This window comes from Ruditapes philippinarum, unplaced genomic scaffold (genome assembly GCF_026571515.1).
Source record: "Ruditapes philippinarum isolate M1 unplaced genomic scaffold, ASM2657151v2 ctg2772_1_1_1_1, whole genome shotgun sequence".
In the NCBI taxonomy this organism is placed as follows: domain Eukaryota; kingdom Metazoa; phylum Mollusca; class Bivalvia; order Venerida; family Veneridae; genus Ruditapes; species Ruditapes philippinarum.
The window spans coordinates 61042-79451 of NW_026864662.1; the positions used below are offsets into that span (position 1 = coordinate 61042).

The 18410-nt window shown below is 29.5% G+C and overlaps 1 protein-coding gene across 1 annotated transcript; it reads left to right on the forward strand.

Moving 5' to 3' along the window:
* The first annotated feature begins 246 nt into the window (after positions 1–246).
* Positions 247–6949, forward strand: LOC132726412 (fibrocystin-L-like). The gene is made up of 8 exons (XM_060711726.1): positions 247–375; positions 4483–4557; positions 4911–5055; positions 5293–5395; positions 5815–5872; positions 6119–6212; positions 6632–6705; positions 6903–6949. Exons 1-8 carry the CDS (start codon positions 285–287, stop codon positions 6947–6949), a joined length of 687 nt encoding a protein of 228 aa, XP_060567709.1. The 5' UTR covers positions 247–284.
* The last annotated feature ends 11461 nt before the right edge of the window (positions 6950–18410 follow it).

Here is an 18410-nt window from a genome sequence, read left to right on the forward strand (position 1 = left end):
GGTAAATTCAGACATCCTTTATTGTCTACGGTCACGTTTACACAAATACAAGGTGAACTTGCATAAATGTATAAACATATCAGAAAAACCACTACATCATGCGATTATTACAAAATCAAATCAATCATCCAGTTAAAGACTAAACTTAGATTTAATTATATTGTATATTGTGATATAGATATTCTTTTGAATAAATTTGCACAATAATACATTGTAATATAAACGAACTCTTCCGCCTTCGGTACATAAAAACCTGCTTACCGTGTTAAACGCAGATTATCAAAATGGGTGCAGAAGTAAATATTTGGATGTCTCGTTCCTTAATCTTGTGTGTGTTGATGATTTTTACGGTTGGACCAAGATCATTATGCAATGGTAAGTTCATAATAATTTCAAATAATTACAAGATTGTTTTATCACTTTTAATCATAAATAGTTTATTTTATATTACTGCTTCTTATTGATACTAACATCATATGCGATTCCAATTCAAATTATTGAATTCTTTTATCAAATAGTTGATTGAATTATTTTGGTTTTAAAATGTTTTAAACAATTTCTATAAATCGAGATGTATTACATTTTTGTATTTTTGTAAATGTATAAGGCACAGCATTTGAACTGTTTTGACGTTGTATCGTATAAGTAGCTATGAATTCAGTTAAGTAAGTTCTTTATCTGGAAAACAATTGCAAAATAAATTCTTGACTTTATCAAATGAGTGTGTACAGAAATTGTTTCATACTCATTCGAACATAATGAAAGCGATTAAAATTTGAATTTAACTGTAAGCATTTATTAAAACCATTATTAGCTTTTGCTAAGATGTACAACATGTAATTTAAATCCTCGTTATCCGAAATTTATTGAATTTTATTATTAAAAAATCTTTTTATAATAAGAAAAATAAGAATGATAAAATTAAATAGCCTTTTATTTTTCAGTAGTGTTTAAAAACTTATTTAATTTATTCATATGAGTCAAAGTTAAAATTCAGTTACTTGTTACTGAAAATGCTGTCGTTATCAGTCTATTTATTATATACTTTTACATGAAATATTGAGATTTATTGATGAAATAAAATGCATGATTTTATTTTCTGTATTTTCACCTGGGGAAAAAAATTTTTTTATGGGAGTGAAAACAAAATTTTCCGTATTTTTTAAAGGGATCTCGCCAGAAAAAAATTTGAGTAAAAAACAAAAATTTAAAAAAGGGTTTTATTTTTAAACTCTAAAGTCAAAAAAAGGGGGAAAAAAAGTATATGATAAACAAAAAATTTAAATCGTTTTATAAATAAAAGGGTAAATTCTCCCGTTAAAGGTATGAAAAATTTTCATATTCAACTTTTAAAAATTAATATTTAAAGTTTTTTTTTGGGTTTTTAAAAAAGGGAAACGTAAAAGAAAAAGTTTTTAAAATTGAATAATGATTACCATTTACGGTTTTAAAAGGGAATTTAAAAGTAAAAAAAATCTTAACCCGGGGGCCCCGTTCCCCGGGAATTTTACCCAAAAATCCGGTTTTCAAAAGGGGTTTCCCGGGTTTCCCCGAGGTTTTATACATTTTTGATAATTATGATGTGTTTGAACAATGTCTTTGTTCAATCATTTTATATTTACTTTTCGACCCTTTTGCAATAAAATTAATGTCCCAAGTAATTCAATTTTATATTTCAGAAAATCAGAAATTAAAACAGCACATTGTCTGATAGATATCTTTTTTAATTGGCTTTTGAAATATGTAATCAATGGAATTTCTTATTACTATTCAATATCCAGACAAAGATAACTTCAAGGTCAAAATTTCAAGCAAAACAGGAATCATTTAACAAATGTTTCCCATTTATTCTAGAAATTTTATATTAAAAACAACCGAAACAAATTTAAAACATGTTGAAAAATCATGCCTTAGTAGTAATAATACAGGAAAAGACAAAATTATGATAATAGACTTAAACACTTAAAATTGCTGTCCTTTTCTCAGAGGATTTTTTATGCATGTTTAGCATTAAAAAAAATTAAAAAAATCGGGGCCGTTTTTAAAAAAAATTCCCGAGGTTTTCCCGGTTTTTCCCCAAAAAATTTTTTTTCAATGAAATATAAGGGGAAATTTTCGGGCTTTTAAAAAATTTTCCGGTTTTCAGGGAAAGGGTTCCGGTATTTTAAAAGGGTCCGGGTTTTCAGAAAAAAAAACCCCCCATACTGTATAATAATCCCGAAATTGGGATAGCTTTTAACTTTGGGAAATTTAAAGATTTAAAAAAAAAAAAAAAATTGAAATTCAAAATTTTAAAAACCCGAAAGTAATTTTATTTTTCTAGTACATAAAAAACATTTTTTAACACACAAGAAATCTTTTTAAAATTCAACTTTTATGAAAAATTTTAGGAAAGGACAATACACTAAGTTTTAAAATTTTGGGAAACATTTTTTCAAATTTGGGTTCATAATTTTTGTTTTGAACCCCAATTTTTAAAAACAGAAGATAACAATATATAGTCTTATTACTCAGTCGTTTGGACATAAATGTAGGTCCTCTTATTTTTTTCGGGTTGGGGGGAGGTGTAGCTTTTGTTCCACATTGATAATATAATAGCACAATGGAGATTTTCCAATTCAAATGGTAAATGCGATACATTTTTTTGTCTTGTTTTGCTTTGTTGTTTTGTTGCATGAAAAAATGCTGACAATCTTTGCAAAATGACACAGATCTTTTGTTTTAATACAAACAATGATATGTGACATAATTTACTACGTCAAATTATAAGGAGATTAGGTAATGCTATCTGACAGATTTAAGTTAATGTTAGAGAAGATAGACAGATAACATTAAAACAATGTTATGTCTCTTTATATAAGATAAAATCAAAATGAACAATGAATAAACAATGACTATTCAATTGTGTATTTTGATCAAATATATAGGTCATATATCAGAGATCTTTAACAATTTAAAGTTTTTGTAATCCTATATCAAAGCTGAAGGTGTATGTGTTTGCTGTCTGACACAATAGAAATAAGAACATGATCCAGTCTATTTTGTATTAAGTTCATCTGTACGCATTTATCAATTCTCAATTCATATCGGCCGAAATAAATGCAAAGATCTACTTAAATACTCTCCGTTGTATTTCAAGTGTCAATTAATTGTATTTAGTTAGGTTTAACATTGTTTACTGTAAAATGTTGGGGAGTGCTTTATGATGCGTGTTTTGAATTGTCGAAACGTTGTCTTATAAAAAAAGATATATTATGAATGGAACGAATAGGAGATGAGCAATCTTTATTTAACAATAAAGAAATTCACCTTTCGTTATTCACTTACATTTTTATTATTGAATCTTTACAAATTTGCCCCACTAAAGAAATGTTGCTATTCTTAGCTTGTTAAATGTACATCAGGAATACATTGACAAGATATGTATAAATAATCGATGTAGTTTATCAAGATATCTAAGCAGATAAGTACTCAAAAATATATGTTCCGTCCATTATCAATATCTTACTTGTATAAACGTTTAAAATGCTAGTTGATTTATTATCTCAAGATATTGGATGTCTAATGCAGAAAATGTCTAATCTCCTTTTTGATTTTGTATTTCATGTCATTCTTTTTATGTAAATCTTCGTAGGCACTACGTGCAAAACGTGCAGTGAACGATCTGCCTTTATGAAAATTATCTTAAAATCTCAATTATTAAAATAAATTATCTTAATGGCAAAGTATTTTACCAAATTATTTACATGACATTTTTATCGCACACTGACATTTCAGTAGATAGCTTTACTAAAACAAAAACCCTATACCATCGAACAATGGTGAGAATAGACAATATAATTTTGTTAATCTGTTAGATAGCAAAGGCAACTGTATCAAAAGATAAATATACAAAGTCATTCAAAATGTAAAACTCAAAGCACAAACATTTTTTGAAAGACGAATTAAGCACGAGTTAGAGACATTTTATTGCTCCAAATTCAGTTGACCCGATAAAATATGTCCTTAAATTATTTAAAGATTTTGTTAATTTTAAAAGGTACCCTCTGTGAATTTAACATAATATTTTGGTTCTGTATTATAAGCAAAAAATTATAATAGTCGTTTATTATAAATGTTATGTATTTACACAGCTATTTCAACAGACACATAAAATGTTAATTGAATTCGTGTCAACACTAATTCTATGGAGGATGACGTAAGGCATTTTGAAATATTCACAATTTAACATCAGTGTTTGTTGCTGTTTCTCAAAAATTTCCCTGATCATGTTTTAAGGTCATGCACAGTTTAGGCAATTGCTAGCGTGCAAATTTGATTCATGTATATGCCCCGGAAAATAACGCATCATATATCGAAGAAGGAAGAAATAAAGTGTATATTGAATCTATGTTTTTGTAGAAAAGAAATAAGGACATTTGAAAACATTTTAATCCTAATAATTATGTTTCAAATGAAATACCTTTATATTATTATTTGCAGGTGCTTACGTATCGAGCATAACTCCTACTTCAGGTGGCTATGGCGGACAAGTAAAAGTGACAATATCTGGATCAGGTTTAAATTAAATCTTTTTATGTCATAGTTGCGCATCTGCAACTTGTTTGCGATTATTTTGTCCTGTACACATGGTTATTGTATCGTTATTTCATACACATTACATTTTAAAGAAATTTCTACTGATTTAAATTTGTCCTTGTACACAACAGCAATTTGTGACTGTCTATGCTGTGTAAGATTCCAATTATAAATAATTTAATTTTACATATCATTAGCAATGAACGGTCTTTTTAAAATTTCATTTTTCAACTTTCGTAATAACTTAACTTTTTTAGATACATCCACAGTGCTTTATGAGTGTTAAGAAAAATTGACTTCAATAAGCGTTTTTAATTTAAATTTAAATGTAGGATTTTCAAAGGAACAGTTCAGTCTTTACAGTGGGGAAAATATTGGTAATTTAGTTTACCTTGTGAACGCTCACGGTCGTCAACACTCATGCTCTGTACAAAAAGAAGGCTCCAATCAAAACCGAATAATTTTCTATACCCCAAGGTAAGAATGCAAAGTTTACATTGGAGAAAACTTAAAATAAGTCAATAATAGTATCAAATTGATACTTGTTAAAGGCTTATTTATCATTAAATAAACATTTGCTTTCATTATTTATACATGTATTTTCATAGATATTCAAATTCGAAATATGGACTGGCGCTTTTAGTGTTAAGCATCAGTCACGGAATCATATAACAACCAAGCGTACATATCTTGTTGTTTTTGTTTCATTTGCAGTGGTTTAAAGAGCAAAGATACGTACAATGTAAAGGTTGCTGTTGACGGACAACGTATAGAAGACAAATCAATTTGTGGAGGGAAATCTTCATGTTCATTCAGTGTATATGGGCTTTTTCACTTCCTTAATATTTAATCAGATTAATACAAATATGTATATCTCAGAAATAAAGGAGATTGGCATATAAGGATAATAAGCGTTTGCAATGGTTTATTATATCTAATTGTAACAGCTATACAGACATGACTATAAATAAATCATATTTTCAGGGGGAAAAAACACAAAACTGTACAAATTTATATAGGCTTGAAATACTATTTTTTATATAATTGTCAATGCAACCTTAGTATAGTACCATTAAAGATATTGTGATTTTTTTACATAAACTTAATATGAAAATCATTAACAAGCTAAAAATTAAAAAATGTTTACGGAAATTATCATCTTAATTTACACATTCAAACTTATTTGTCATGATAGTCATGAAGAGGCTTGTCGGATATGATTTTTCTCTTTTGCAGACACAGCCTTTGTTTACTCCAACAATTAACGTTTTAACACCGCAGTCAGGAATACCAGGTATAAATAAACAACAATTAGACTTAGAAACTTGTTTCTTAGTAAGACTTGAAATGATGCACAAATAATGTTGCTAACCTTATACAATACTTAAAATAAAATAACAATAGATAACTTGCTTTTTATTACGTCTGTGAAGTGCAACGGCGATATTAGTAGATATCTCAGCTTGATATTTTATGTTGTCCTTGTTTATAATTCCTTATACGTCTCAATAATTTATGCTCTATCGGCCTTTGTTTTCAGGTTCGCAAGTAAATATATCAGGCATACTTTTCACCGATAGATACACAACTGATGTGGCAACTGCAACAAATGGTAAAATCCAGACATTGCTAAGGTATACTTTCAAACGTAAAAAGATCAATTACATTTATTTGGACGCAAAATACATATCATGAATGCTTTGAATGACTTTAAAGATATGATGCCAGGATCGTTCATTATAGTTGATAGTCAATAATAATTAGGATAAAGCTGGGTACGTTTCCTCAATCAAAACCTCTTAGCTTAATTAAGAAATAGTAATTGTTATTTCTATGTCTTTATTTTTTCGTGATTTCAATTTCAGGGCGTATATTGGTCCACACCTATGTGATTTGCACAATGGAACAGACACGTAAGATGCAATTTAATTTGACTTTTCAAAATTAAAAGAATGAACAAAAGTCGTATTTAAGCTCAACATATTTCTTTCTTCATCTCTTTATTTTTTCTTTATGTATTATGTGACTTATGAATATTTTGTTAAATTTTAAGGTTTGGAATATCTCTTGCTAATCAAGATTCAAACTATGGTCTCATCGAATGCAAAACCACAGGTGCTTCGGTCGGTATGTACTCACAGATTTATCTTTCTATTGTTCATCTCATCTTTCTTTTGTTTCTTTAATTTGTTTCCTTCAAAAAAGTCATCAATCAAAATGTAATAAATACATCCGGCTACATAAAAATAAATTTGAATTCATCTGTAAAATAAACAAAAAAAGATGCTTTGAACATTATTCCACCTTTTCCTTGTTCTTTGTAGGTTTCTTCAATGTCAGTTTTCTTGTTGATCTTCCCTATGGCAGGTAAGATACCATATTTTGCTTTAAATGATAATCGAACTCCAGTTTAAGCCTAAAAATAAGAAAAGATAAAAAAAAAACAAATATAAAGTATTAATGTAATAAGAATCCATTGATTGTTTAAATTACAAGACAAGAATGGAACTGTTATACGATAAAAACATTAATTTTATTACTAAATTAAATAATCAAAATTTAATTTTAGACTAGCTTCAAAAGAAAACATCTTAGAAAGAACGAAATTATTTTTTTTGAAAAATGCATTTGATTATATATTTCAGTTCTGTTGCACGTCCTGATTTATTCCACGTATCATACAACGATGTAATATATCTATATCAGTTTTATACAGGTATCCAAATTATAAAAATCAATAATTTTATCAGTTCGAAATAAAAATATATCTGCTTTACGCAAACAATGGAAAGAAATCTGAATAAGCTTATTATCTTCATTGCCTGTTTCATAGAACAATAAATTAAAGCTGTTTTCTTTAATGCAAACTTATAATCATAGTTCAACTTGATCCATAATTTACTAAAATCAAAGATACAATTTGTTTTAACAATTTCAGTAATAACAAATGTCAGTCATCAAATGGGAAGTGTTTACGGTGGTCTTATACTTACCATTTATGGCAAACATTTTGAAAACAAACCACAAACTGCTTCACCCCGAGCTTACGTAGATGGTAAGTAAAAGTATAAATGAATATTTGTTTCTTTCTTTATAAAGGGTACCCGCGTCTTTTATAAAATTGGTAATTACAGGTTCAAAATAGTTTAGATGCTTATCACCTGAGGTAAAAATTGTTAAACAAGAGATCACTTCTTTTGATAATGGAAGCAATATGTTTACAAAGTAGTAGTTTTACTTTCATACAAAGTACAAGATCACTAAAACAGTAAGTGTCAACAACGCAAATGAAATAACAGATGGCGCCGGCTAAGAAAAATAAACAATGAAGAACATTTTGGAAACTGGTAGGATATCAAATATAATGCCTTTAACAACAATCAAAGAAAAGGCAACAATAAAGACATAATTTTGCTGATGCTTATCAATATTTATCAATCCTAACCTCTGTTGCGATAATTTAATCCCGTTGCCCGAAAATAAGGTATTAGACTACGTCGATACGGCGGCGTATTTAGGTCATATTAACAAGATGATACTATGGATGTTGTAGGTTGAAAAACAAGATCAAATTGATTTTATATATGCAAAGTATAAAATGACTTAACCGGACGTGATAACATATTTGTATTTGTACAGATAAGTGACTGTTTATTTATTTATTTTTTTAAAATAATGGACAAAAAAGCAACCACAAAGACACATGAAAAAACAATTTTCGTCTTAGAGGGATACTCGGGAAAATGAATGACAAAAAATCAAAACTCAAATCACCCATCATAAATTTCTGTATAAATTCTATATATTTTGGGTTTGTAGCGTAAATATATCTATATATGTTAAATACATTTTGAACGCCGACAGAATCACCAAGTATTTGTAAAACAAGTCAAGTGACTTGAACAAACAATATAAGTTTCAATAACAGATATTGTGGATAAGTTACAATAACAGTTAGACCTTTCCAGAATTCACTCTGACAATTTTTATATTGAAGTCTTAACGCTCTTACCTGACCCGCGCTGGTCAAATAAGGAAACCAGTATTTCATTTTTTTATAATTAGAAAAAAGTTTTGTTCATATGACTGCCTAGTGTATTCATTTTGAGGACATTGACAGAATTATGAATGAAAAATTCAAAACAAAGAAATGAAAATTTTGCCTGTGTCTCCTTTTTAATTGAAATTAATTTTGTTCTTTATTATGATAAAAAAACAACATTAGATTTACTTAAAATATTGATTTGTTTACTATTTAGATAGACCTAAATAAAATATCACTGCCGCACATTTGACAACACGTCGAGAACATGAGCAACACATAATTAAGATCCCTTCTTTGAAATGAAATAAACGAGCAATAAACAATATGCAAATGCTTTTTATTCACTAAATTACACACAAGTAAAAATCATTTCCTTCTTGTAACATTCATTTCTTGTAAATCATATATATATTTTTATTTTAATATTTTCAGAAACGCCATGTGAAGTAACTGAAGTTCTAAATAAATCGTTATTAAAATGTATTGTTGCTTCAAAACCAACATTCATGAGCTCAAAGTATGAAGGTAACAGAGGTGTCACGTATGAATATTGGACAAATGTTTCAATGCTCAACGATGATTTAGATTGGATACTCTCCCTAGATAGCTCGGATTCAGGTTACCATATCGAATCTTTGGATCAGGCCTTTTTACTACACGATGATGAAGATCGTATTAGAGGGAATCATGCTAACAGGCTAACATTTTACTTCAAGCCACCACGTGATGGGTATTACAATTTTGAATTGTTTTCAAATGGAAAGACAAAGCTTTTCATAGACGGGGTAAGTATTTGATTTTAAATTATTCGGTAATTAGCATTGTTCTTATTATTTCGGAAATGATTGTACTTAAGATATTATCTTTAACGATAGTACGAAAAAATATCGAATTCTAATGTATTATAAGTACATTATAGCACGAACTATGTGCAATGTGTATCTTAGTTTCTAACAATTAACACTTGAAAGCTTCATGTATATTGTATTGCCTTGCTTCAGATCAAGTATCCTATCTATATTTTATAAAATGAAAATGTAATTTTTATCAAAACACAAAATAAAATTGTCATGGTAAAAGCTGTGACTGTGGTTCTAGGTCATTCTCAGTTACATTTCTAGAAAATATTTTAATAATTTTTTTGGCAATATAATAAAACGTGAAGCAACATTAAAAAATGTCAGTAACAAAACTTGATGTTGATGACTTTACGAGCTATATTTTAACATGCGAAGGCAGTCCAAACAAACCCGTTTAAAACATTCAATTGGTCACAATGCGCAAAGTGATCAATTTCTTTTCCTTGAATTTAAAACATTTGACGTCTACGTACAGATTGAGTAGAAGAGCTCTGCCTATATTTCTTATAGTCGACCTATTTAACAGTCATAATTTAAATAATGACAGTAAATTTGATCTTTCAAAAATTAACACAAAAAGTGTTACAGATAGTTTTATACGATATATCAAAAATATACTTTTCAGACCGAATGAAAAGTTATATCGACCTTGGACTATCGTCCTTGGTCGATATAACTTTTCTCAGTTTAAAAAAACATATGTAACAACATCAACATAAAACTGTCATTGTAAAGTACTGCCTTTACAAGAAAATTAACAGCAAATATAAAATTTACGACACATTATATAGAATTATCAGAAAACTGTCAATATGAATATATAACTGCAAAATCATAAACATATTTGACAACCTGAAACTTGTGTACTTAATCACCTAAAACAGTTAAAATTCTCTTTAAACTGTTATATCTCAAATGAACTTTACAACTAAAAATCTGAATGTATGTAAATATGTAACAACAAAGTTATCTGAGTTATTTGCTTCCATAATTGAAGCGTACATCCTATGAAGATTCATGTCCATAGCTTAAATACTTTAGGAGAAATGGCCCGGGCAAAAAAAAAGTATGAAAATTTACAAAGGGCAATAACTCAAAAAATAAGAAATAAAAAAATAACACTAGTGCTGCTCCAAGTTTCCAAGTTTATTTTTGTGTCGCCTTTTTTTTTGCCTTGAAAAAGGCGACATGTATGGGTTACTTTTGTCAGCATTGTCGGCGTCCCAACCCCTTAAGCTTGTCCGGAGCATAAGTCAGTCATTATAAGTTGGATTGACTTCAAACTTGGTATACATGCTTGTTATAATGACCCAAAGTGCAGTGCACAAGAACCACTACTCTGCATTTCTTATTTTTTGAGTTATTGCCCTTTGTAAATTTTCATACTTTATTTTTGCCCGGGCCATTTCTCCTAAAGTATTAAAGCTATGGACATGAATCTTCATAGGATGATAGATCTCATTAAGAAAAAGTGCAGTGCACAAGAACTGATACTCTGTTTTTCTTATTTTTTGAGTTATTACCCTTTGTTAATTTTCATTATTTTTGTCCAGGCCATTTCTTCTAAAGTATAAAAGCTTTGGTCTTTAAACTTCATAGGATGATAGCTCTCAATAAGAAAAAGTGCAGTGTACAAGAACTGTTACTCTGCACTTCTTATTTTTGAGTTATTACCCTTTATTAATTTTCATACTTTATTTTGTCTAGGCCATTTCTCATAAATTATAAAAGCTATTGACTATAGGATGATAGATCTTATTGATAAGAAGTGCAGTGCACAGAAACTGCTGCTCTGCACTCTTTATATTTTTAGTTATTGCCCTTTCTTAATTTTCATATTTCATTTTTGTCCTGGTCGTTTCTCCTAAACTATAATGTTCAAAAGGCGACACATCCGACTCGCGGAGTTCTAGCATTATATCAGTATGCATACAAATGAATAAACATGGGAAAAATAAAGAATTTAGTCGGGGTAATAAAATAAATAACACATGGGTTTGTGAGTAACAGTATAAATATCATCCCTCGTAAAAATACTGTTACCCTCGGCTACGCCTCGGGTAACAGTATTTTTCTCGGGATGATATTTTTACTGTTACTCACAAACCCATGTGTTATTTATATATTAATGTGAGAGTGTGAGAGAAAAACATAAACAGTACATGTACATCGAAACAATGAAATCTTCATCCTTGTTTGATATACTTAAAATGTGAATAGCTTTGCATTATACCTGTTGCGGCGTAAAATCTGACGTCGATTAAACGAAGCATAAAAGCATTACCATTTTTTACGAACGCAATCTCAGAATTTTTAGTTTTGATAACATAAATTGTTAATATATTTTGCAATTACCTCTCAATTTTCTTCGGTTGTCTATAATTTTAAGGTCAAATACCGGTATCGTAATTTTACCGATACAAACAAGTCTAATTGAAACATAACGTAACAATTATAAACAAGATCAACAAGAATAGGCGGCATACAATGAACGCAGCCCCCACCCGAGCCGGTAACAAGAGCCAGTGGCAAGGAGACCAGGAGGAACCCAAACAAAAACAGGACAGGGCAAAAGGCAGAGCACGAACAGGAAAACCACTACATAAGAATAAATAATTAGTAACTGATAAGGAACAAAAAGAAAATAAATAAATGAATGAATATAAAGCCCATAAAGGCACAGAGGAAGGGGACATGAGACCCGGGGAAGGGAGGAATGAACCAAAACTAGGGGCAAGGGGAAGATACTTATAAATATATGTAAGCATTTGTCAGTAAAAAAGCAACATCTAGTAGTAATCGTGGAACCATTTAAACTTTAAAAAGCTTAGTCTTTGTTATTTGATAACATGAATAACCATATAATTATTCTATATCAGATTCAGCAAGATAACTTTACTTTTCAATCAGTTTAAGCAGGCATAGAAGATAATTTTGTAGTTGGGTGCTTATCATGTTCCAGGAAACAACGGAGCACCTTAAAGACACTATATGTAGCTCTCGCATTGGTTTGTAACGATAATACATGTTCAATGCATGGCTGATTTTCCTGGTAGGATTATAATGTGTTCTTTATTAAATTTTAACTTATCTACTTTTTTCAGGCAACGAAATTGATACTCACACATCGGTCAACAGGACATGAGAAGATTTATTTAGACGGACGAAAAAAGTGAGTTGTGAAAACAAAAACAATATCCATCGTAGTTGAGTTAATTCTTAACTGTCATTTTCATAATTTATTTACATTTCTAATGAAGATAATAGTGCACCTGCATATTAGGTATGCAGCTATGGAATTTATAATTTGATTTATTTTGCCTAGTACAACTTACAACATTTATTGTGTACTACATTATGCTTGTTGTCACTTTCTGCAGGTACCTTTTCGAGATTATAAATTATTTGCCAAATGGACATGCCTTGATACATTTGTCTGCCAAATGCTCAAACACATCGCAAACTAGAAGCATGGTGAGCAAAGCAGACCAGGAAGTGCAAATGATCAGGATTAGATCGACGGTGATGTATGAAATACAGGTTAAGAAAATGTCTAAATGTCCATTATTATTTTAAAGAAAACAGATGGTTATAATTGTTTTACAATTGGTAAATATGTATTGCCTTTACAAAGGGCTATTTTGAGATCATCATAATAATCATAATACTGGTAATTTTAGCTTTCTGAGTTTTGTACGAGCAATTTTAACATATCAATTTTTCACGCTGCCAGTAGAAAGAAGGATGAAAACATTAGCTTAAATATATTGAATAAACTTAAATATAGATTTGAAATCAAAATGACAATCAGTTTTAAGGTTTTATAACTTAAAATATTATGCGAACTATTTAGACAAACTTCGCATTAAGTTAAAATACTGAGACAGTACCTTAATAATATACAAACGTGAGAAAGGTGATTGATATAATTGCTAAGATGCAAAGTGTATTTTATTACATACAACAATTAATATTTTTTTATTAAACAAAATGTATACACAAAATGTTTATTATGTTCATTCCAGAAATTTGAATTTAAGACTATACCCAAGCAGGAACATGTTTACGAGGTTCAAAGAGTTGTGGTTGAATGTTTCGGGTTTTTCAGATTCGGCATATATGGAGTATACACAGGTAAAACAAACAATCTTGTTCTTATATATTACCATGATAAGTTCAAGCTGTATTATGTTGGGCCGTCGATTAAAATTGTGAAAAAAAAATCAAGACATATTCTGATAAAAGTGTCCTTATTTTGTTTATAACATGTATGTTGACAGTAAAATTGATGTTTAATATTATATAAGCATGCAGATCTGGAACTTATATTTGAATCGGGTTAATTAAACTAGGATAGGACTCGTGAACCAAATAAAAAAGTTGTAGTTTTTAAATAAAAATCATTTTATTTATTACATTTACGTTCAAATTACTTATTTATCCATAACACAACTGTGAAAACATATGCTACATCATCACGGATCACATTTGAGTGCAATACAGATTTATTGACGGGGTCATGTTTGTACGTGTACAACATGAAGGAAAAGTAAAAACGTATGAGCAGATATGAATCTTATGTATTTATCATGTTACTACTGTAAAGTAGACCGTTTTACCAAAAGTGTATAACCATAATTCTTGATTTAAAGAAACAAAACACCGTATTTGTTTAAATTTTAGAACCTTTGACTATATCAATGATGGACTATGACATTCAAACAGCAATACTTGCATTACCAATATGGGGATCTGATGAGTCAATAGATGTTAATATAACCCATTCTGAAACTTCAATTGAAACAACTTATCTCATTTCTATTCATTCAAAAAGAGGTAAATATTGTCATTTTATGTATTAAATTAGATAATGCATTCGGTACATGTTTCCTGTTTTATAATTTAACAAATATGAGAAGGGAAATGAAGTTTAAGCCAACTCTGACATGAATATTTTATCTTTAAAAAAAATGCTTCATTTTAAACAATCATCTTGCTGCATCAGATCATCAGAATAAAAAACATTCTATTCAATAACCCGTTCTTGTTTGTCTTAATAAATTGTTTATAGAATTATGTTAAGAGTGCTTCACAAAAATTGCTTATTTCGCATTCTTTAGTTTATTTGATAATTAAAACTTCTAAGATTCATAAATGAAAATCCTATGTTTGTTTTGCATTATAAATTTTGTTAAATAGATAGTTGATCATGCATAAAAACTGCGCACGCAAGTATTAATTAGCATACGAGAATTGAATAAATTACGCTGCTCAAGACGTCATATAAAAAAGGGTTTCTTTCAATGATGGCCACGGTAGCTTTTCATCTAAATAACTGTCGAATCTCATCTCACTAGCACGTACAAGGCATGATATTATCGATTTCAAATGCAATGCGGAAAAAAACCACAACATAATGCAGAATTACGGAACCAAACCCTATACATGTATGTAAGAATGACGCGTATGCACCATGTGCCGCTTCAACATCTGTCTGCAAAAGGCCTCGGGACTTGTTAAATAACTCGCCCTATCGGCTCGGGTTTTTGTACGTCCTTGCGATTTGCAGATGTTTTCACATTGAACATTTATCTATTATTTGATGTCATAAGGCTTTCCGGTATCTGAATTATTTGCTTAAGTGTCTTATATATACCAGGTGCCTTCCCAGACTTCGATGTTGTTGCTTTGGACGATGCAACACCAGTTATATATTCTGTGACTAAAAATTAACTGGAGTTCCAGATCTAGATTACGTATCCCTCAAGTTAGATGACGTAATTTCAGAACCATTTTCAATTGAGGCATTAAATTCAGGGAATATCAGCGTAAGTCAAACATTGATGCAAACAATCATGTAATTGTAATATTCATTGTACCATCGCAACTGTTCTAGTTAGTTAAATATCCGGAGAAAAGTACTTGAATTTCTTAGGGTCGCATTGGTAATGATTTTTTTTTTAAATATTAATGGCAAAATGAAAAGTTATTTTGACGATTACCTTAACAACATCATACTCGAATGAAGATTTTGCCAGTTCAAATGAAATTCAAATTTGTCTCCAAAATCATAATTAACTTGAAAAATGTGTATACCTCAAATAAAATTCAAATTGTTCAAAATCATTATTTTATTAAAAGGTGTGTGATATGCGCTTACAAGTTAAAGCCATAGTTTTAATTTTTAAGCATTCAATCATCTTTTGTTACAGCTCAAATCAATCATAGAGGATATTTTTACATCAAAATGTCCACGTGAACTAGATATCACAGATGGAGGTAGTCATGTAGCATTTTATGAAAGTTTCGAAACATCTTCATGGGACAATAGAATACGCAATACGGATGCATTTTGTGGATTGTTTGCATTGCAAAATCCAAATGTGATATTTGAAAATGATAATGGAATCTTGTTGGTGGAATATGGAATGGTATTTGTCTTTTGATATTTGCTGTTCGAATTTAATACATTTAAATTTAGCCTTTTTATGTATTTTTGTTTATAATTACAAACTGACGATTGAAAATATATTCAATATGTGAGTCTGTTTTTTCTTTCCCCCGTTTGAAATGTATATACTAAGTTATAAGTGTTTATTCACAGTCTGTTTATAATAAATAAACTACTACACACAACTTTTTTAAAGTTATATATATTTTTTTCTTTTTAAATTTCATGTAGTTTTGCTTTGCATACAAAGGATTTTTTGACAACAGGATAGTTCTTTCATATTCCTGTAAAGATGAACAAAATTTTAACCAGGGGGATAATGTTGAGTTTTACCATTACTTTGAGGCAGATTTTGCAACACTGTAAGTCAGGATTTTTTCATATTTTCTTAGTGTCATTTCAAAAATGTTTTTATTTTAAATTAAGAAAAAAACTTATTTGTTTAATCAATATATATTTATGCATTCGAACAAAAGACTGCACTAAATACATATGTATGAAATGACATACTATATTAGTTGTTAAGTTTGCGACGTGGAAATATTTGCGATTTTTGCGAAGTGAAACTATTCGAAAGTAATTGATCACGCAAATAATATTTCTTTTTAGCCAAAGTTTCTTCTATCATTTGAAAATACAGTTTCATACAACATCTTACATGAATAAGTTTGACAGTTCAGGTACTGAGATTAATATTTTGTCATTGTTCAAATATGACAATGAAATGTGTGAGCAGGTCCTTTATCAAACTAACAAAGTATATTACAAACAATATGAATAGTAAAGGTGTTAAATTACTGAATAGAACCACTACAATAACGACATATTCTTAGCATGTACCTACTAAATTAAAGATATCACACAAACAGTATGAAATTCAATAAAACATATTTTCGCAAACATTTTCACACGCAAAATGTCCACTTTTTGACATTCGCAAAACTTTTGAGACGCAAAAATATCCACTTATACAGTATAATTGAATCACAGCTTAGAATGAAATAATAAAGTAAAATATTACACATATTGTATAATTATAACAACATTATAACATAGTTGCAAATGTAAAGAATAAAGCACTATATTCTAGAATGTTCAAATTGCTTTTGAATTTTATTGAACAATTGTCGTTTTAGGTCGGAAAAGTGGTATTATACATGTATTGACATGTACCCCGTTGTAGTAGGTTCAAGACCAAGCTGTACAAGTCACCGTCTGCATAAAGTTCACGTTTATCGTCTCAATGGTGATGTTAATGTATATATTGACTCTGTCTTTCTTGGTAGAGAACAAACTTCACAAGACAGGGTATAATCACATTTTTCATCATAATGCTTGTTGTATCTAATACAAATTTGAATTTATATGTGAATGTATTTAGGTTAATACTTGAAACTATTCGCTTTATCTCGGTAATTAACAATTATTTAAGTTGGTAAAACTATTTAGTAAAAATATTTGTTTTTGTTTTGCACATTGTCAATGAAATAAATAATCATTTGTATTCGTATTTGGTGTAATTGTTTTAAATTTAAATTTTACGAGTGTCCAGAAACATTATTGTTCTGTTAAAGTTAGATATGTACCCTTAGAAGCCAGATTATGTATGTGAATTAAGTTATAATGTTCAACAGCTCGCATTTATTTCATTATAAGGTTAACGCTAAAGTCTATTATAGTACTATAAAATCGATTTTTAGTTTAATCCGAAAATTTAAGCATTTCGTTTTTTTATAGATAAATTGTGTTCAATAAAGCTACTCTCCGTACAAACATCAAACTATTTGATCACAAATAAGTGAAAATAAAATGTGCAGTTTTACGATGTAACTGTCACCTAACGTTTTGTTTGAAAAAACCCCTTTTATCACACAGCTTGATGCAGGTGGAACTTACTATATATATGTCAGTTTTAAATCAGTTTTAAACAGGATAACCGATATATGGTTTTCCTATTTGTATTTTTCAAAGACATAATTTTCTATGATATATTGTGCAGTAATTGATTTGAGGATAAAAATACCAAGCGCACAACTGTTTTACCCGCAACCAACCACTTAGCGGATATGTTTATAATTCTAGTCAATATTTACTAAATAAAACGTCGCAACTGTCTAAACATTACAGCATGTTAAACATTCAAAAACTGTACTTAGATGTTTTTCGTCGAAAAAGACATGTGTTAATCATCTAGTCCCACATAATTGCGGTGAAATTTTATCTTTTGGTGGCATTTTATTTAAACAGTGACCAAATTACAATATGTGGGTTAGTAGCTTTAATGACTAACGAATATTTTTTACGCAAATAAATATATAAAACGTTTGCGACATCATCCGCAACACGAAGTTTATCCCCCAATCGTTTTGTTGCAAACATTAAATAAGGTTGTCTTGTGAACCGTCTCCGTGGTCGAAGGGTTAGAGTCGATGACTTCTTATCCAGTTACCTCTCTGGTGTTGGTTCAATCCCCGGG